Below are 21,344 nucleotides of genomic sequence, written 5' to 3'. Positions count from 1 at the left end.
TCCATCATGGCAGGAAGTTCCATGAGCGGCACTGGTCTAAAAGAAAGCAGTACTGTAGGTGTCTGAAGATCCAAGCTCTGACGGTGCCTTCTCCCTTATAGACAAACATGTTCTCAGTCTAGCTGCATCTCACCTGATTACATTTAGCAAGGAATCCCCCAGATTTAAGATTGTCACTCAACTAAAGGACTTTTCCTAAGGTTTGCAGGCTCATAGTAAATAATGCACATAGCTGCAGGAATTCTCAAGAGCCCTTAGAGCTGGGAACTGTTTTCCAGATAAGATCAGCAACTTCAGTTGTTTACAAGGTGGATGTGGGCAGCCAATAGGTACTTTATTTTATAAAAGGTAGGGGTTAAAAATAAGGCATGGGCTAGTTGGCTCTTAAGGCAAAAGTTTCCTACCACTGATCTAAAACCCTGACAAGAGCCTCCCTTGCTTTGCTGTCACTAATTTTGTTAATCTTTGTCCTCACAGCATGCTTAACTTTGATTTTAAATTCCTAACTTGGAAAAACCAGTGGCATCACTGTAGGTGATGTGGAATTTGAGCTTTACAAACTTAGGGATAAATATGGAGTTTCATTTTTCTGTGTTGTAATTAGAGCTCTTCTTTAGGTCAAGTAAGATAATTGGGTTGGGTTTCAGACTGCAGAAAATCTCTGGTGGATGGGGACACCTGTAGAGACACTGCCAGATCTTGGGGGATTCGTGTAATCTGCAGAGGCAAAAAACAGCAGGCCCTGTCCAGATTCCCATTTTCGAACAAAGCCTACCAGGAGGTGGGGGGCGGTGGTGGTGTGCAGGGGTCAGAGGAAAATCTTGAGAGGTTAGCGCTGGGAAAAGAGGATGCCTCAGAAGCTGTGTAGAGGGACACATACAACCCACAACAACTGATGTGACCAAGGGAAGTGACTTCTGTGTTTTCAGTCCTTCCTATTAGATGGAGAGGTGGGGAGGACCCAAGTAAATGCTCTGGATCGTGAGTGAACAGAGACTCTGGTAGATCAGTGCTGGGCTGGAATCACAGAGGAGCAAGACGATGTTCGTAAGACTCAAGCAAGAAGTGCAAGAGTGGTTGTAAAGGGGCACAACACTTACAGAGCATTTGTTTTGTAAACACAAAGCCCTTTGAAAAGGGAATAGAAGTGAGATGTTCTTAACAGGTGCCATGATGGCAAAACTACACATAATTTATTCCTGAAAACAAATCCCATCCATTTAGTTCTTCTATTTATTGTAGATTAGGCTGTCCTGGGTTCACAATACCCGAGTACAAACCCAACCCGGTTGAAGGAGGAGCTTCCAAGTCCCTCTTCTTCCCAGATGAAGCAATAAACAAGCACCCTCGCTTCAGGTGAGTATGGCTTCAGTGTTGAAATGCGGGAGCCCCTCACTCAGACCTCTGCCTTCTGAGAATGTTGTGTTCCAGTCTGGGGATCCTTAATGAGCATTTACTGATTTCTGGCTCCTTTCCTAAATAACCAGAGAAGGTGGCAGACATACACCTGTCCACATCCCCGGTACCCCCAATGCTGCTTGGTGGTCGCTTCTTTCATCCAGCCTCGATTTGTCTGTTTTCCAAGTCATCTTAAAGTCATTTGTCCAGCCCCTATCCTCTCTATTGGGGAGATTATTTTCAGTCCTAGCTGTGTAAACACCTACCTCAGGAAGTTTTCCCTTAGTTACTCCTACCTTTTTCTAAGTTACCATCAGTATCTGTGATCAGCTCATCTCGCTCTGTATACCTTGGTAAAAAGGTAAAATGTGCCCAGAAGCTAGTATAGGCTTTCTCCCTTCTTATTAACTTCTAGGTCTGTTAGTTTGTAGTTTAATTCTTAGGTTTAAGTTGCTTCAGGGCTTCACGAGGCTGCCCTTGGCTTTGTACCTTAGTGCTCATCCATCATCCTGAGCCCAGACTCCTCAGCCGGAGGTAGGAACATGGGGGCTTCTCAGTCTTCATTCCTTTAACAGGCCTGCACATGTGCTGTGTGCAAAGTCTTTAAGGGAGACAAAGATTTATCGACGTAGTTCCCAACTTCAAATGTTGTCATGTGTTTAAAGGAAAATAAAAATATTCAGCTGCAAGAAAGATAGATTATGGCATATACGCAAAGGTGGTAGCACCGGAGATCCCCCTTGGAGAAGGGAGGGTGCTTCCACTGAGGGGATCAAAGCAAGCTTCATAGAAGAGGTGGCATTTACGCTGCGTATATGGCAGCATTGTCTAACAGAAACATGAGCTGGGCCACATACGTAATTATAAAGTTTCTGGTAGGCACATTAAAGTAAAAAACAGGTGCATGTAATTTTATAATATATGTCATTTAACCCAATAGATCCAGAATTTGTAATCAGTATTTTTCAATTATTGAGAAATTTTACTTTTATTTGTACTAAGTCTTCGAAATCAAGTGTGTATTTTACTCACGCAGCATGTTTTAGTTAGGATTAGCCACATTTCAAGTGCTTAATGGTCACAGTGTGCCTGGTAGCTTCTGGGTGAGACAGAGGGTCTGGAGGACAAGTACTAATTCGGACGATGGCGGGGAGAGAGGAACGAGGTATTGGGTGGGGCTCCAGAGAAGCCTGGGGAAAAGGAGTACTAAAGTTTGACCAGCGTCTTTGAAGTTAACATGGGGAATGTTAGAAACCTAGGGTGAAATCAGACCATGGCAGACCTTGACACCTGAAATGGATTTGGTAAGTTTTAGGGAGCTATGGAAGCAGGGCTGAGCAGGGAGAGAATGGCGTTCTCAGGCAAGAGCCAAGGAATTGACATTAAGGCAAAGCTCTTTTTCAGAAAATTCCCCGAAGAGCATCTTGACCCACATTTTCTGTAGGGTGGTCTTAGAGAATTAGTTTGATTTCATTACATTTACCTGTATGTCATGAAATTCTTCTTAATAGGTGACCAATTTTTGACATTTGGTTGTCTGTTTTAGTACCTTAACAAGAAATATCCGACACAGGAGAGGAGAAAAGGTTGTCATCAATGTGCCAAGTGAGTCTGCAGAGGGGTGGCGGGATGGGAGAGATACCTGTTGAATTGTTGTTTAATGATTGACTCAAACATTTTATTCTTTTATTTTTTAATTAATAATACAGTATTTAAGGACAAGAACACACCATCTCCATTTATAGAAACATTTCCTGAGGATGATGAGGCAGCAAAGGCTTCTAAGCCGGATCATATTTACATGGATGCCATGGGATTTGGGATGGGCAACTGCTGTCTTCAGGTATTGTTTCAAATATCCAGAGAGGGAATGTGTCCTCATCCGTTTCTGTTTATTAGCTTCTTTTCTTTATGTGTGCATGTTTCCTCTTTTAAAAATTACAATTTCATCAGGATGAAATGGTAGATGGTATGCCTTTCTGAAAAGCCATGAAATTACTTTAGGAAATTCACTGGAAACTCTATCATGACTAATAAGTCTACAGAGTGTGCAGTTTGCCACAAAGGTATATACTGTACTGTGGTTATTATTTAACTTAAAATGTAGAATTTTTGTGATCCTTATCTTTATTTTCTTTCTATATGCCTGGTTTTTACTGCCATCTAGTGACAGGCTAGTGAAGTTGTTAAACATCACTCAAATCTCTTATTTCTTGGAAATGAGCTCTCATGGAAATACTCCAGTGATTTTGTAATCCAAGAGAAGGATTGTTTGGACTTTAAATTTTTACGTTTGTGCACAGCCATCTAGTGGTATAAAAAGAGTAAATATTTAGCAGCCCATGTTTGTCTTAACCCCTGGCTAAGTTGTACAGGGGGTAAAATAGCCTTTCTGTATTTACCCATTCAATTTTTTTTCTGGGTCTGATTAAGTTACTGGTGCTCCTGGCAGTGATTGTGCCGAGGCTCACTTAGGACCTCAGTGGGAGAGCACAGAACCCCTCAGGCAGCACACAGGCCTGCAACCGGGTTTTGGCTCAGGTATCTGTGTAGCTCCCCGCACTTTGGATTAGTTTTCTCGTTAGTGAAAAGAAGGGTTTATATTAAGGCCCCTTCTACTAGATCTGACTCTAAGCTAATATTTATTTCAGTGCTTTAACTTTCAATTTGATTAAAATCATGTTAGAACAGGCTTAGGAGATGCACAAAAAGTAAATTTTCAAGTTGAAAATTTCATATAAAAAAAGAGAGAAAGCAGCTGCTTGTTATTGTCCACAGAGATTTTATCCAGTTCTGATTACTTCAGCTGACTGGGAGCAGAGTCCTTAGGGGCCTGGAGCAGCGCAGCGCCTGGCCGTGGGAGGCCCCTCTGGGCTGCCCGCCTGATTACTCTCAATACACAGGCCCAGAAAGCCAGTGTGCCCTCCTCTCAAACAGCTGCGGCATGTACACACACCTCTTTGCACATATACCTCTGATCTGTTTATTTTTTAACTATGTATAATCCAAATTAAGTGCCAGAGTCAGATTTTTCCATGCTGATGTGTTTAAATAACATGGCCAAGGATAATTTTTTTTGTTTTCTTGACATGTGTAGGTAGTATAAAATGTGGCTTCCGAAACAACCATAGGCCAGTAAGTTACAAACAGTCACACTTCATGAAAAGAGACCTTTTGACTTTTAAATGTATATCTGCTTTCCTATCTTAATTACAAATGTTTCTAAAGAGAACCATTAAGTTCTAGAACTCACAGTGCATAGCTTTAAAATTGTTGAAGTGCTATTACAGTACTGATTACCTTCCCTTGGTTTAATATTAAAACAAGGTGTTCTGCCAAGGACAGCATATTTACTCCAACATACAGGGTGTCCCATACAAAGGAAACATTTTTAAAAATTTTATAATGAATATTTTGTAAATAAAGGCATATTTAGCTACAATTTCCCATTTTCCCTATGTATGGTGACTTTTGAGACACCATGTAGTTCCAAAGGGATAGTGTTTCCCTTGAAACACTGTATGTAGACGAGTAAATATGACCTACTGGTAGATGACAAACATTTTTGTTGCTTGTAGGTAACAATTTCCATCCAGTTTAAGCTTTGTCATGGGTTTATGATCATGTCATGTCCAGTTTCAGTTCTCTACATAAATATGTGGCAAATGAGACAAATTCCACAAATCACCACGGAAATCCCTGCCTTGTGTCTCTTAAGTGGAACACCAGAAACTACTTATTACAATAAAGCAGAAAACTGTCTAAAACCTAAAGCATTGTAACCATGTTCAAATTTTTGACTCTTTTTGGGTTTTTCAGGAATCACTTACTAAGTAGTAAGTTTATGACATGTTTTGATAGGGTTTTTTTCCCTCTGAGAAAATTGTGTGACTTCAAAACTGAGTTCTAAGTAAATTTTAGTTGAGATATTTAGGTTTCTAACATATATTTTTCCTAGTTTCTTTTTTTGCCCCCTCTTTTCAGTTTCCTAATGGCATGTGTCTCTTTTTTATATGGTGCTTTAAAGAATACCAACAGCCAAAACCGTTGATATATTCACACCTTTCTAAGGTGTAAGGACACTTCTGTTCTTTCCATTAAAGCCATTATCAACAGTGACACCCTGTTTGATTTGATGGTTGCTATATGAGCTCTAGAGTAAGAAACCTAATTACTAAATTTATTTAACATAACTAAGTCATCTCAGTGTTGTAAACTATTAAATTCCAGTTCCTAATTTTTGTAAGCATACTTTTCTAGGGTTGGCTTTTCTAGGACTTCCCTATTAATTGTCCAGTGTGTATTAGGACGTGAGAGAAGCCAGTCAAAAAACTGGAAAGAATAAATGCTTCACATAGTATCATTTAAAAACAAAAATAGGCCAGGCATGGTGGCTCAATCCTGTAATCCCAGCACTTTGGGAGGTCACGGTGAGAGGATTGCTCAAGCCCAGGAATTCAAGGCTGCAGTGAGCTATGATGGTGCCACTGCACTCCAGCCTGGGTGACAGAATGAGACCCCATCTTTAAAAATAAATAAATAAAATAACACACACCAAAATACCTAAAAATAACTTTTAAAAAAGACCTAAGTAAACAACAAGATGCACGTTCAAAATAATTCATCAGTCAAAATACTTAGGGGGAACATTTAGGTATTTTTTAGTCCTGATGCCTTATAAATTTGGTTTTGGGGGTCATGGTTTTTCAAGTTTCTCACCATACCTTTACCCCCCTGTGTTCTCCCCTTTGGCACCGTCTTTCTTTCAAGATTCTCTGTTCGTTTAATATGTATTTGTTAAGCACTAACTAGGTGTCAGACACCGTCCTACAAACTTGGAATAGGGAATGGCAAGACAGGTCCCTGCCCTCCTGAAGCTTAAATTTTAGTGATGGGATCACAATAAATAAGTATTATACATAAATACTTGGCTTACCAGTTCCTGTTTCCTCACTTCTCATTTAATCCTTACCATACACAAACTGGTTTCCAAGTTCGCACCTGTTTGCGGAAATGACCCTTGATTTGGTAATGACCTGATTGCCAATCCTTCTGAATCTTTATTTCTGTTAACCTTTGAAACTTTTACTCCTTGATGTCTGTGACACTCTCCATGTTGAATTATTTTGTAATGACTAGTTAATTATCATTACCTTTTAATTAAAATACAGTGCTGACTTAAGGAATGACATGGGAATTATATGAAGATCGGGACACTAAATTGTCTAAACAATTATTTTTGATAGTTATTCATACTGACATGAAATGCCATCATAATTGAGCACATAAACTTGTGAGTCACCAACAGAAGTTGTCAGCTGTTAAAAAAGCAAAGTTGAGATCTAGCTAAAACTATTATAACTAACAGGTTGAGATCATAACAGTAAACAATTATTCACTCAGCTGCTGTTATTTCAAGTCTTAAACACTTAAATTTCCAAACCAATGCTAAATTCAAACTGTCATTGAATAACAGTAACAGAGGACATTAAAACTGTTCCCAATTTACAGTTATTACAAATGTGCTAACACAAACACAGTTTGTATTCGTTGCCTCTTCTATGCCAATCCTCCAAAGAAGGCAGATCTCTTTTTAGTTTCTATTGGGCAATTGTTTTAGAGGATGATTTGTGCTAACCACATTATGTGATCTTTTTTTCTGCCTAACTCTTAAATGTCCTAACTGCCCTGTCTGCCTTGTGTGGGCTTCTGGGGTGATCTCTCCATCCTCAGGACATCATCTGCGCCTACTCCCCAAATATTTCTCCAGCTCAGACTTTGCTTCTGGGCACTCAGCCACTCATGAGGCCTCTTGGTCATGTTTCCTTGGTTTCATAAGCCCATCACGTCACATTACCTCTTTTTCTCTAACTCTTCTTCCTGCTTGTCCTAGGAGCACCCTAGCCAAAACCTAAGTGCCTTTCCCCAACCCCTGCCACTCTCTGTCCCCACTGGTCACTGGCACCTGATGCTTTGACTCTGGTGTGCCTCTCCCCACAGCCCTTCTCAGCCTTTTCCTTGACAGGTAGTATTCTATCTGCTTCCCTGTCTTTCCAGTCTTGCCCCCCTCCTTCCAAGCTGTTCCCCACACTGCCACCAGTGAACTTTGGAAACTATCGTGAGCATTCCCAAATCCCTTTTGTTTCACAACGTATGTAACCCCTCAGCTACACAAAGGGATGGGAAGTTGCAGAAGAAAATAAGCCAGTGGAAGAGGAAATGCTTTGCTGAACTTCATCATCTATTTGTGTTCTGTTTTTCTTTCCTGACTTCTTAATCGTATTTCACTTAGGAACATGGTTACATATATTAGTTGTCTATAGGTAGTGGAAAATGATTAAATGCCATTTTCTAATTCACTGAAGACAGCTTTTAAACAAAACCAGTGCTTTAAATGTTGTCACCAGTGAAGGGCTGTTACCTTACCCCTCCCTTCCCAAGCCATCTTTCTCCTCTGACTTTACTGCTTGGGGAGCACGCTGATGATCTTTCCTTGCTGTTAATAACTTGCAATCTTAAACAGGTGACATTCCAAGCCTGCAGCATATCTGAGGCCAGATACCTTTATGATCAGTTGGCCACTATCTGTCCAATTGTCGTAAGTAGAAATTACATCTTATTTTCAATACTTCTTTGTATGAAATAAGACTGCACGTGCAGGATTTGCTGATAGTGTGCTATTTAAATCACATCAGTTAAAACTTTGTTCAGAAAAGAATGTAAATAATCTGCAGAGTTAGAGCTAATGAGCTAAGAGTCTAAGCTGTAGAAGTTTACTGTTGCTAGTAAAACATGTGTTAAGTGTCAAGTTTGAGTGTAGCCATTTTCTCTCTCCCATTCTTCATGGGAAAGGATTTGGGTTGTTTCCACATTATAGAGAGGATGATTTGAATGAATCAAATCCGAGAATTTGGGTTGCTTCTGATGTGTTTCACTGTAAGAAAGCAAGCGCAGGTACATAGGGTGGAAGTCTGTATGGGTTTCATAAACTGATTCTTTTTGACCAGAAAAATAACTGTGTGGAGCTTTTTTCAGCATGCAAGTGACTCTGTATCTACAGGAACTGACTTCTGTTTGTTTTTAGATGGCTTTGAGTGCTGCGTCTCCTTTTTACCGAGGCTACGTGTCAGACATTGATTGTCGCTGGGGAGTGATTTCTGCATCTGTAGATGACAGAACTCGGGAGGAGAGAGGACTGGAGGTGGGAATGATTTTTCCTTAATAGCCCTTTTAAATCAAGCAGGTAAAATGGAGTTATTGTAACTACTTGCAATTTTGAAGTTCCCCTTAAATTTTTATCTTAAGTAGGTTAGTCACATGTGGGAAGAAATACTATCATAGACCTGTCTTTGTTTCTGGTCTTTGACTTCACAGGGTTTGTTTTGGGGTGAATATGTGGGGAAAGTGATTTGATCTTGGTGGGGAGTTAATTTTTATCATATGTTGTTATGTCTTTGTTCTAGCTTCTTTTAAAATTAGTGCCATTTTTCTGTTTTGGAAGTCAGTGCTGATGGCTATTTTTACCAAAAGGCGTTTGGCACTACATGAGTGCTTTGTATATGATGCTTTCTGCTGTGGAAGGTATAATTTTTTTGTAAAAGATTCTTTTTCCATATAAAGGGTTAGGCTTTGCTTAGTAAGGGTATGTTAGCACCTCTTGTTTGCATGTTGAACTGTAACCCTACATTTCTCCAACTAGGGGTGTGCATCAGAACCACCTGTGAAGATCTTTAAAAATAGACACTCAGGCTTCATCCTAGACCTGATAAATAAGAACCTCTAGGACTGGGTCCTGGACATAGGTATTTTTAAAGGACCCGCCTCTCCCAAGTGATTGTGAAGTCTCAACTTGGACTGTACTACTGCTGCTCTGATCTTTATGTGATTATTCATAAATTATTGAGCATACTTTCTAAGTAGAAATAAACTTTAAAGGATAGATCATTTTGATTTTATAGGGTTTTTTTTTTTTTGCTTTCAACCTTGCATTTTTCTAGCTTAGTAAGAATGAGATGATCTACATTAAAAAGGAAAAAAGGATATTTAAATCATATCAGAAGACAAGAGTACTTAAATTGCCTTCAGATTTTTTAAAATACAATTTTCCCTAATAATCCTTTTTAGGGTTCACTAACTTCAGTATCTTATGTTGAGGTTTTTATATTATCATATGTAAAAATATGTGGCTTTTTAATATAATTAGTTGGGGCATTCATTTATTTACAGATCATTTTATATGGCATTTATTCATATTTTTTTTAATTTTAGCCACTAAAGAACAATAACTATAGGATTAGTAAATCCCGATACGACTCAATAGACAGCTACTTATCTAAGTGTGGAGAGAAATATAATGACATCGACTTGACGATAGATAAAGAAATCTACGAACAGCTGTTGCAGGAAGGTGAGCCTCCATTCCATTTTCCTAGGTTTGATTGTACGTCTTTAGTTCTTCAAAGCTCTTTTAAACTTTTTTGCTGACTCCTGGTCTGGTTTCTATTTTTAGTGTGAAGTCTCTAACTTTTCTTATGAGGCTGCTTGTTCCTAAAGTTTCAAGTTCCAAATACTTGTGAGATCTTCTTGACTTTTAGCCAAAGGAACTTACTTTGGAGGTCTGTACCTAGGTCCACACCAGTGCCCCCGCAGGCATTGTGTAAGTAGTGAATGAAACTCTGACACTTCCCCAGTGTCCATAGGATAAAATCCTGGGCGAGGTGAAGATGCTAAAAAACCAGCTATTTCCTAAGTCTCTAGACACCCTTTCTTCACACTTCCTGAGCTGTTCTGTCTTCTTTCTAGACTTAGAGAAAGTGGTGTCTCCTGCTCTGCAGTGAGTGCCCGTGTGATCTGTCTTTGCAGGCATTGACCATCTCCTGGCCCAGCATGTTGCTCACCTCTTTATCAGAGACCCACTGACTCTGTTTGAAGAGAAGATACACCTGGATGATGCCAATGAGTCTGACCATTTTGAGGTACCTCCTCTGTTTTGAATGCATTTCGTTCCATGAGCCCAGATGGAGGCAGTTTTCTGTACCTGTGAGGAATCGGTAACAGTAGGACTCTCATAGACCCTTCATTACCCAGTTGCAATACAGAACAAAGAAAAATTATAAATTGGTTTAAAGTACTCTTATTCTATGATTCTTACTGGTTCTATCTCTGATTCTAAATTTTTTTGTTCTGTATTTTCTCTTATTTGCCTAGTGCTAAAAAATTCAAACATCTGCTGCACAAAAAAATAACACGATCAGTTTTTTCAGTGTCCTATCACCTAACATTAAATGTAGATTTACATGTATGCCTTTCTCAATACAATCTATGGTGCCTTCCTTCCCTACCACACTCTGAAAAGAGATACAAATCTTCCAGGATTGCCATTAGGCGTCCCAGGATGGCCAGGGCCATCTCGCAACATCTTAAGAAACAGCTGCCCTTCTCAGGCTCTGGAGTCACTGAAGCAGCAGCATGCCCAGAACCTAAGGGAAGGACAGAGGAAAGGAAATGACTGTGTCGTGTCCAGGATTCTAGGATAGAAGTGTCCAGTGACTCTCAGAATGGCAGCCTGGCTGCCAGAACTCTGAGTGGGAATGAGGGTGGGCCGTGTGGCTCCTAAGATGCCACCCAGTCATGGGGGTAGACGGCAGGAGTGGGGATGAGGCATGCAGGGGTAGGGCATCTGACTTTGGTGAATACTTGTTTTATTTTCCTAGAAGATCATCCTCCAAGAAAGTTTTATTATACCTTTTTGTGTTTGTAAGTTAGAGTATTTGGCATGGACAGTAAACAATCTTCTTCCCTAATTAAATAGCAAATCATCTTAATATTTTCCTGGATATGTGGAAAGTTTGGTTTATTCTCTTTTTTATTATAGAATATTCAGTCCACAAATTGGCAGACAATGAGATTTAAGCCCCCTCCTCCAAACTCAGATATTGGATGGAGAGTTGAATTCCGACCCATGGAGGTAAGACCCAGGCATTGGCAGGAACTGGCTCAAAAGCATTCTCCTCTAAGTATTCGTTACCCTCTGAGGCTCCTATCAGAAGCCTCTTAAATTTGTTATATGGCAATAAAAATCCAGCATGTGCACGATAAAAGCAAGTCCAAAGGCTAAGGCAGCTTGGTTTCTGAAAACAGACGTGGGCAGAGGGCTTCCAGACCCGGACGGGAATTAGGAGAGGGTTTGGGAATGAGGTGATTGAAGGAGGGGCCTGGGCCAGGGAAGAGCACATTTGTGTCACTGGTCCATAACTTGTCTGGGCTTCTGCTTGTCTAGGTTCAGTTAACAGACTTTGAGAACTCTGCCTATGTGGTGTTTGTGGTACTGCTCACCAGAGTGATCCTTTCGTACAAACTGGATTTTCTCATTCCGCTGTCAAAGGTAAGGATATGTTTCATTATGGTGATGGGTATGGATATCTATAGATACAGTCATTTGCTAGTATACTCTATTATTTCAAATTTGACTTCCTTTAGAATTGTTTACCCTTTACAATAAAATGATTCTCCCTCCATTCTTACCTTTTTTTCCCTTTTAAACATAAGCTTTATTTCTAAAAGGTTTCCATTGAAGATAATGATGGCTAGAAGTAGTACCACAAATTGATTTCATGCACCAAAAAATCCCATTTTGATTACAATATTAAAATTAGGATAGGAGGGGAAAGTGTAACCTCTGGGCTGCAGGGAAAGGTCTCAATAGAACCGAACTTGAGCTGTTTATGAAGAACGTAGATAGCAATGGACTGCTAGAAAAGCAAATCGGAGTTAATCAGCCCCAGCTCAACAAAGGCGAAAAAGGAGCTTTCTGGGAGAAGTTTCCCAGCAGAGCCTTAGAGCAGCTGTAGGCAATGAGGCAGGAAAGCTGAGGAAGGGTGAGAGTGACTGGGAAAGATGCTAAGCAGAGTGGGGGCTCTGCTGCAGGGGCTTCTGCTGAGGGTGTGAGGGCCAGAGAGAGAAGTGGAGCAGCTCTGTCACACAAACATGGAAGCAAGAATAAAACTACTTAGCCCCAGCATCTGTCCCCAGGATGCCTTGCTCTCTGCCCCTTCCATGAGGGGTTTGCCAGCCTGTGCCTGTCCCTCCTCACCCCTGCTGAAGGAAGTCTGGCTGTCAGCCTGTGCCTGCCCGCTTATCACCACCCAGACTGAAGGTGACCCACAGAATTCTGTGCTCCCACATTGCCTTTATGGATACCTGCTGGGGAGACCAAATCCATCTAAGGGAGAGTCCATGTACACTACCAATCAAGGCCTTTGTTTATAAAGTGAAAATAGATGTCTGGAAGTCAACAGAAAGTTGAGAACAATTAACAGCCTTAAAGAGAAAGGCCCAGCTGGTCTTGCAGAGTATACTGTTCTCAGTGAAATATAGTTGATTCAAGAAACTGGAAAGAATTCTTAAAGAAATTCTAGATAAGGGTCACAGCCATAAAATAAACATACATTATGGACCAAAGAACATTTGGAGAATAGAAGTTTTTAAAAAACATCGTAGCTGTACCTTTAAAACTCAAGTATACTCACCAGTAGAGCAGATGTTGAAGATCCAAGTTAGTGATTTAGGAGACCAAATTAAGATTCATCCCAGCAGGATGGTGAAGAAATGGAAATACGGAAAAGAGTGAAGCATGGAGAATTGCTCTAGAAAGTTCAGCATTTGTATGATAATTTAGAAGAAAAGAATAAACTCTGTATAGGAGAGACACTAAAGAAATAATAGAATTTTTCCTAATGTAAGAGTCTATTAAGGATGAGACAGAAATGTTTAAAGAAAAATCTAGACATTTCTGAATCTCAGCCAACTGTCAGGACAGGAGAGAAAATTAGGATACCGTCAAAGGATACAAAAGTCAGCTGATACTGCTTTTCATTTACAACAGTAAGTACTAGAAAATAGATGGAAAGAAGCCTGAAAGGTAAAGAATTAGGACCACAGAATTCTTTTCCCAGCCAAATTAGTCCTTAAATTCCAAGTGATTCTAACAAAGCTTAATAGATCAAGTTAGGGCTTAAAAATATGCTGGGAGTCTTTTCTAGCATGTTAGTCTAGACTGTTTGGGCTGCTGTAACAAAAATGCCACAAACTGGGTGGCTTATAAACAGCAGAAATGTATTGCTCACATGTCTGAAGGCTGGAAGTCCAACATCAAGGCATTGGCAGACTCAGCATCTGGTGAGAGTTCACTCTCTGGTTCATATTTAGTGCCGCCTTCCTGCATCCTCGCATGGTGGAAGGGGATAGCTAGCACTCTGAGTCTCTTATCAGAGCACTGATGCCATTCATGAGGGTAGAGCCTTTGTGACCTAATCTCCTCCCAAAGGCCCCGCCTTCTAATACTGTCCCGATGGGGATTAAGTTTCAATGTATAAATTTTGGGGGGCAGGGGATACAAACATTAGACCATAACACCTAGCAAGGGGATAGTAGAAGGAGATGAGTGGTAGATACTTTTCAATACTTGACATTTAAAGAGTGATCATTTCAAAACTACCTGTTTTGAAAGTAAGGTAAATTACTATTAGTATAGAAATATGATTTATTACTTCTAAACTGCTGGCTAAAAGGGTTGGAAAATAAACAAAGAAAACTTTTCAGTGCCACAAAATTGGGTGTGGAGCCAGGGGAATGGTAAGATGGTGTTAGTCCACAGGACATAAATTGGTAACAGTAAATGAAAACAAATTTGAATAAACTGTCCTATGAAAGGGCTAAACAGATAATATAAAATAGCAACATTACTTTTATAAATTGTTTGCAAAAGACATACCTAAAATAAGGACAAATGCTGACAGTAAAGAGCTTACATAATGATTTTTTTTTTTTTTCCCTCTGAGACAGGGTCTTGATCTGTCACCCAGGCTATAGTGTAGTGGTGTCATTATAGGTCACTATAACCTCAAACTCTTGGGCTCAAGCGATCCTCCTGCCTCAGCCTCCCACATAGCCAGGACTACAGACAACATGCCACCATGCCTGTCTCATTTTTTAAAATTTTTTGTAGAGAGAGGATCTCAATATGTTGCCCAGGCTGGTCTTGAATTTCTTGGCCTCAAGCAGTCTTCTTGCCTCAGTGTCCCAAAGTGCTGGGATTACAGGTGTGAGCCCAGTCCACAATGACTTTTTAAAAGGCTAACAGGAATGACAAAGTATTAATAATATCAGAGAAAGTAAAATATGAAGTAGAAAGTATTACATGGAATAGGGAAAGCAATTTTATATATTCTTCCAAGACGATGTTAAAGCCACAGTTCTTTTTGTACCATAAAGTGTAACAGCACTTCTTAGAATCATGAGAAGAGTGTAAGGTGATGGGTAAAATATGGCTTCAGTGCGAGAGCTAAATACATAAATCCCTGGTACTGCTTACTAGCTTTTTATCTGGGACAAGTTACTCCCCCTCTCAGTGCCTCAGTTTCCACATGCAGATGGGGATAGGTGGGCTGTCGTGAGCCTGGGCCAGATTAATGGAGGCAAACCCCACTTAGCAGAGCACCTCTCGCGTTACTCACTTACCCGACAGGTTGTATCATCAAAGGACGAGAAAGGCCACTAGGGAACTAAAGGACATGGTAATGAGTGGGTTTGTGTAGCCTGTATCGCGTATCTCATGCCACCGCATTATCCAAATGCCCTGAGGAAGATTTACAAAAATTAAGGGAAACCTTTACTTCTTAAAAGTAGACATGCAGGGTGCATTCCTACCCAAAGTCACCAAAAGAATATTATAGAAAAATTTAACTATTGGAAATTTAAAATGTCTTTCCCAGTAGATTTTAGATGAATCAAAATTAGAATTACAGATTGTACAGGAGAGTGATTGGCAGTGGGATGCTGGCAGAAACAGTCTCAAAGGAAAAATCACAGCTTTGAATGTCTTAACAAGAGGATTGAAAATAAACAAACCTAAGCAGTTAAGAATCTGAAGAGTGATCATAAAATATACTTTTAAAAAGGAATCCATAAAAGCAGAAATTAAAATAAAACCAATAATCTTTATGAGCTTTTCTTAAGACTAAGAAAAAACAAATATTATTTGAAATGAAAGCAAGAGATGTTCATGGCCATGGTGGAATTTTAGACTATTATTTAATATTTGCATATGCTCCTACAAGTATTGAGATTATTCAGAAGGTCCTATGTGTCTTTTAAAAAAATGAAGCAATAACAATAGGACTCCCTCCATAATGAGTAAGGGAGGAGGCTAAGTGTTAGGTTAAGTATGAATGTCCCATTTCCTTAAGGACCTAGTTTGACAGTTGATATCTCTGACATTTCACTTTGACACTTGTTTTATTTTTATTGTGAAGGTACCTCCTCAGTCTTTCACATGCATGTTTTGGCTTGTGATTATCTTTCAAATTTTTTTAGAGCAATTTTTGTGAAACCATGGATAAGTCAAAAATTCATGTCATTTTCGACTATGAGTTCCATCTTGGAACCAATGCCGCACAGACAGCTCGAGTGTTTGGGAAGGATGTGGCTAATGAATGTACAGTACATCGATTGTTTGAGAAGTTCTGTTCTGGTGATTTTAATCTTGAAAATGAGCCGTGTGGGTGACCTGAGACCAAAGTGGATAATGATGAACTGAAAGCTGAAGTGGAAGTGAATCCATCTCAACCTATGCATTAATTAGCAGCAAGGTTTGACGATACAATTCCAATAATATTGGACCATTTGAAACAAATGGGCAAAGTAAAGAAACTGGATAGATGGATTCTGCATGAATTAAATGAGTGTCAGAAGAGAAATCGTCTTGAAGCTTGCCTTTCTTTGCTGCCACAACATAAAGGCAAACCATTTCTACACCGTATTGTTATTTGTGATGAGAACTGGGTTCTTTTTGACAATTGCAGCTATTCAGCACAATGGTTGGATAAGATGAAATGTCGAAACACAGTCCAGAACTGAATATTCATCAAGAAAGCAAATGGTGTCTGTTTGGTGGTCCAGCGCTGGTAACTATCCTACTACAACCAACTGAACAAAATGATGAGGATGCTTGTGATTAAGCAGCTGAGATTGGTCAATTAAAAAAGGCCAATCCTCTTGTAAGACAATACTGCTCAAACTATAGAAGCTGGACTTAGAAACTCTCTGTCAGCCACCATATTCACCGGACCTTGCACCAACTGTCTACCACTTCTTCCAGGCTTTGGACCCCTTCTTGCAAGGAAAAACATTCAGTTCTCAACAAGCTGTGGAAAATGCCTTTCTTGATTTCATGGCCACTTGCTCTCCAGGCTTTTTTGCTGCTGGCATAACCAAGCTACCATTAAGATGGCAAAACTGTGTCCATAGTTTAGGTGCATATTTTGACTAATTGTACTGCTTGTTTGAGATATAATAGACTATACTTTTGATTCAAAATCAGACATTTCATATTTGATGACTAATAAAGACTTAGTATCATCTAAATATAAATACTAAAATATATAATACATAATATATAAAATACTAAAATAATATAGTATTTTATACATTGAGATTCCCCATAAGATTTCATTGTAGAAAATAAGGGATTGCTACTAAAAAGCTTAAAAGTCCTACTTTGAAGGTCTTAAAAAGTCATTGGAGAGATGGAGAGTTCACAGACAAAAGAGTTCATGAACGAGGCACCACTGCCAGAGCCACCAGGTGGGCATGCAGCAGTGACCCTCTGCCCTTGGAGGACTGTCACCTTATTCCAGATCTGACAGCCTGCTGACTCTTCCCCTTTCTTACTAAAGTGAGGAGGCAAAACCCCAGTGGCAGGAAGGGAAGGACACTGAACTTAGCAGTCAGGAGAATGGAGTCTAGGCCTGCCCCACCTCCACTGCCCTGGGAGCTCCGGCATGCCGTCGTGCTGTGTGAAGGGAACTGGCCGCCTGTCCCCGCAACACTGTAGGCTTACTGCAAGGTTGAGTCACAAAGGTGCTTTGAATTGCAGACATTCTACAGGAACGTAAGCTTGGGTTGGTTTTTCAAGGTAAGCTTCTCTTAAAATTCCTTGATTGGTATTAAAAGCACATACCAGTCTGTGGTTGAGTGACGCAGGCCCCACATAGTCTATTCTTCCAACCAGAAAGCACTGGAAGGGAAAGTAGAATTCATAAGAGAATGAGTCTCGCTGCAGAAGCGAGGAAAAGCACTACGATTTCTGTGTTTGATGAAGAATGTTTGTGGACTTAGTCATGATTCTTTTTCTCCCTTAGGTTGATGAAAACATGAAAGTAGCACAGAAACGAGATGCTGTCTTGCGAGGCATGTTTTACTTCAGGAAAGACATTTGCAAAGGTATTACATTCTTTCAGAATTTTAGGATCGGTTTATGCTGCAACAAGCCACTAAAGCTCCTCTGCCTTTCTCTCCGGCAGGCGGCAATGCTGTGGTGGACGGGTGTGGCAAGGTGCCGAACAGCACGGAGCCCGCCGTGGAGGAGTACACCCTCATGAGCATAGACACCATCATCAACGGGAAGGTAGGGGCCCCGTACGGTACATCTTGCTCTTCTTGCCACCTGGCAAGGAGTTCACAGCATGTCCTGCCTCTTGTAGGAAGGTGTGTTTCCTGGACTGATCCCAATTCTGAACTCCTACCTTGAAAACATGGAAGTGGATGTGGACACCAGATGTAGTATTCTGAACTACCTAAAGCTGATTAAGAAGAGAGCATCTGGTATGACAGCCTTTTCTTTACTTAATATCATACTGTGGACAGAACCACACGATCTTAACATGTTCAATTTCTTAAAGCAATCTTTTAAAGTATGCCGTATTTTATCCACGTACAGCTTTTCACATTTTAACATTTCTGCAATTGGATGCACCTTGTCATCTTTGATAGTCACAGTTGGGATTAGCGGTGCTTTTTTTTCTTACTGGTTCATGAAGTAGAGGTGCATCTTAAAATCGATGGCATCTTAGATGATGAAATGTGGTATCTGGATTGCCTGTTTGTCAGTTATGTCCAGCTGTGTCACTGTGGACCAGTTTATGCTGCAACGAGGAGCTAAGGAACTCTACAGGACGAGCTCACAGCCAGGGTGTCTAGCTGCTCGGCCTGCCTCCATGCAGTGAGCCTCCCGGGAACCCCGTTTGTTCGTGAGCTTTGAGGAGATCACATTTACAGCACCTAACAGAACTCAGTACCAGGGGGCCATCAGCAGTTAATAAAAGTAACAGTAATAATGGTGCTGGCATCTGTATTTCACTGGAGCCTTCTGTAAACTTTCTGGAGGCACAAAGGAAAGCGGTAGAACCCCACATCACCAGTTTCCCTCTCCATTCACTCTACTCACTGTTCTTTACTCTCCCTACTGCTTTGATCCAACATCACTGGAGGGACCCTACAGTCCTCTGAGGCAGTCTCATGACACTGGAATGTGTAGTCCTAGCCTTCTGGCCAAATGGGAGGACACATGCTCTTTTACACGTGTGCTGGCTCCTGTCCCCTAGGAGTTGGCAAGGTTGGCATATGGGTGGCATCTAACAGGTACCACAGAAAGTAGATGTGTGTGTGTTCTCACTGCCTGCCTACAACATAAAATTCTTCCCCAGGAGGAGTTCTTCAGACACTATGAAAGACATTCCCAACGCTTGCCATGTGGCTACACTAAAAGGTCATAGTGATTCCTCTTAAGAATGTTTATGCTGCCCATTAAATATCAACTTGTTAAAACACGCACGCACACACACACACACACGCACTTCTATTATGTTATCCTAAAAAAAAAAAAAAATTTTTTTTATTTTTTTTTATTTTTTTTTCCCAGGAGAACTAATGACAGTTGCCAGATGGATGAGGGAGTTTATCGCAAACCATCCTGACTACAAGCAAGATAGTGTAATAACTGATGAAATGAATTATAGCCTTCTTTTGAAGTGTAACCAAATTGCAAATGAATTATGTGAATGCCCAGAGTTACTTGGATCAGCATTTAGGAAAGTAAAATATAGCGGAAGTAAAACCGAGTCTTCCAACTAGACACTCTGCAAAAAGAAAAATGCGTTACTGTTTTATTGACGACCGGCTGCAGTACCATGCTTGTCAGCCCATGTGTATAGTGTGAAGACCAAATAGAGCTGCACTGTTTCCTGGATCAGTGGGCCAGGAATTGATTTAGAGGCTTCCTTCAGTAGGTAAATCTAGAGTTTATACAGTACATGTACATAGTAAAGTATTTTTATGATTAACAATGTATTTTAATAACATATCTACAGTCATTGTGAACTGGCTTGTACATTTTTTAATTCTTGCTCTGGAGCAACTACTCTACTGCCTGAGCAGTTTTGTAAATGCACTGGTAATTGTACAATACCTGCATTCCAGAGTTTAAAATGTTTACTGTAAATTTTTGTTCCCTTAAAGACTACCTGGGATCTGATTCACTGAAATTTATCACTTCCCTTTAAAAACACTTTCTCTTGTTAATTTTCTTTGAGTCATCTCCTTGGTTGGGTACATAAAATCACTTAAATCCATTGAAGTGCTTCAAGGGTAATCTTGGGTTTCTGGCACCTTATCTATGATATTTCTGTGGCAATTGGAATAGCTAACCATTTGGTCACCTTGCCCTAAGCTTTCATACTTGAATAAAACCCATTGAAGTCTTATGACTGTTTAGAAAAGGAACTTTCCTTCTTTGTTTAAACTTTCTGAGTCAGGCATTAAGCTTAACAACTAATTAATAATTAGGACAACTCTGTAGGAAGAAGGGAGACTATTGCCCAGAATTCACATGTGATTATGGGGATGACTGTTTTTTAACTAAAAAATCATTTTTCTTCCTATACATACAAAGAATACTGTCAAAATGGCATTAGCTCTTATGTTGTTGCCTGTTCTGATTGCTGCTATATACTTAAATTTTCAAATCATATGCATTTGCTTTAGTTTTGTTACTCTATCTCTAGTTTTCAGTAAGTATATTGATAGACTTTCTTCTAAAAGCCATTCACCCCAGATTTTACCTGGGAAACATTCTACATACTGCTTACTTTCTCTGTAAAACTCATAAATCATGAAATGATGCACTAAGTTTTGTGAATCAGGACCCCAGATGTTTAATTGTAAATAATTTCAGTTTCAGATAATTGTTGTTACAGCTTTGTGTTGAAGTTTTGTTTTTTTTCCCAATTCGTTAAAAGTCTTAACTGCTTCTGAAATAACTATGTACTGTAGATTATGCATACCTTTACAGGCATAAATATTTAAACTGTAATGCTAACTCTAAGAGACTGCAATAAAGTTGCTTCAGCTAAACCTGTTTATGTTTAAATACTAGATTTTGTTCTGTATTTCATACATGCATTTTGGAGGATTAAAGAATGCCTGTTTTTTATTTGCAATTTGCTTATGATAAATCAGGTTGTAAAAAGGCAGATAACTAAAATGTTTGTGGTATGAGGAAATAAAAGAATGGAATTAGCATTCAGAAAAGTCTTGCATGTGTGTTAAGTTCTACAACTAAATGGATAGTAGTAGAGTTTGGGGTTTGTTAACTAGCTCCTATGCCATGAAATTATTTCTTCATCATTGCGATCCTCAGGTGTTTTTAGAAAGAAGCTTAGTGACAGACAGATGTCTAATCTCTTTTAGTGGCAGTCAACTCCTGTGGGAAGGGGAAGGACTTGAATTGTGGCTGAAATGACTGCCCTGCCCCTGGAAGTGAATTTTTCTTTCACTCCCAACTGTGCTGGGTTAGGGGGGACGTGGTGGCCATTGAGTGACGTGGGTGCTGTGGGGACACTGCATTCTAGGCTGGAGACACTTAGACCGTGAATCAGCAAGTCCTGCAGAGTCATTTTCAGTTCATGTCTGTGTGTCAGTATCGACCCCCATACACAGAGTTCATGAAATAATGTTCTTCATCTGAGCAAATACACGTTTCTCAGAACTTTAACTTCTTTACCTGAATGATTCTAGGGCAGTGCTTATCAAACCGTAATCTGCATGTGAAT

At 39.9% G+C, this 21,344-nt stretch overlaps 1 protein-coding gene across 3 annotated transcripts in view; it reads left to right on the top strand.

Annotated features, from left to right (window-relative positions):
- The window catches only part of GCLC (glutamate-cysteine ligase catalytic subunit), a 49,095-nt gene extending 28,309 nt beyond the window's left edge, over positions 1-20,786 (top strand). Inside the window, exons 4-16 of one of the 3 annotated variants that reach the window (XM_069489224.1) lie at positions 1,243-1,356; positions 2,945-3,003; positions 3,108-3,241; positions 7,922-7,996; positions 8,483-8,599; positions 9,667-9,805; positions 10,261-10,373; positions 11,273-11,365; positions 11,678-11,782; positions 17,598-17,679; positions 17,760-17,863; positions 17,940-18,060; positions 19,157-20,786. In XM_069489224.1, coding sequence (XP_069345325.1) covers positions 1,243-1,356; positions 2,945-3,003; positions 3,108-3,241; positions 7,922-7,996; positions 8,483-8,599; positions 9,667-9,805; positions 10,261-10,373; positions 11,273-11,365; positions 11,678-11,782; positions 17,598-17,679; positions 17,760-17,863; positions 17,940-18,060; positions 19,157-19,368 — 1,468 coding nt within the window. In that variant the 3' untranslated portion in view covers positions 19,369-20,786. The remainder of the gene's footprint in view (positions 1-1,242; positions 1,357-2,944; positions 3,004-3,107; positions 3,242-7,921; positions 7,997-8,482; positions 8,600-9,666; positions 9,806-10,260; positions 10,374-11,272; positions 11,366-11,677; positions 11,783-17,597; positions 17,680-17,759; positions 17,864-17,939; positions 18,061-19,156) is intronic. The other 2 variants (XM_069489227.1, XM_069489226.1) reach the window with 2 other exon arrangements.
- Positions 20,787-21,344: the final 558 nt, after the last annotated feature.

Source organism: Eulemur rufifrons, chromosome 15 (assembly GCF_041146395.1).
Source record: "Eulemur rufifrons isolate Redbay chromosome 15, OSU_ERuf_1, whole genome shotgun sequence".
Lineage (NCBI taxonomy): Eukaryota > Metazoa > Chordata > Mammalia > Primates > Lemuridae > Eulemur > Eulemur rufifrons.
The sequence above is the reverse complement of the archived record's forward strand: the minus strand, read 5'-3'. Positions and strand labels throughout refer to the sequence as shown.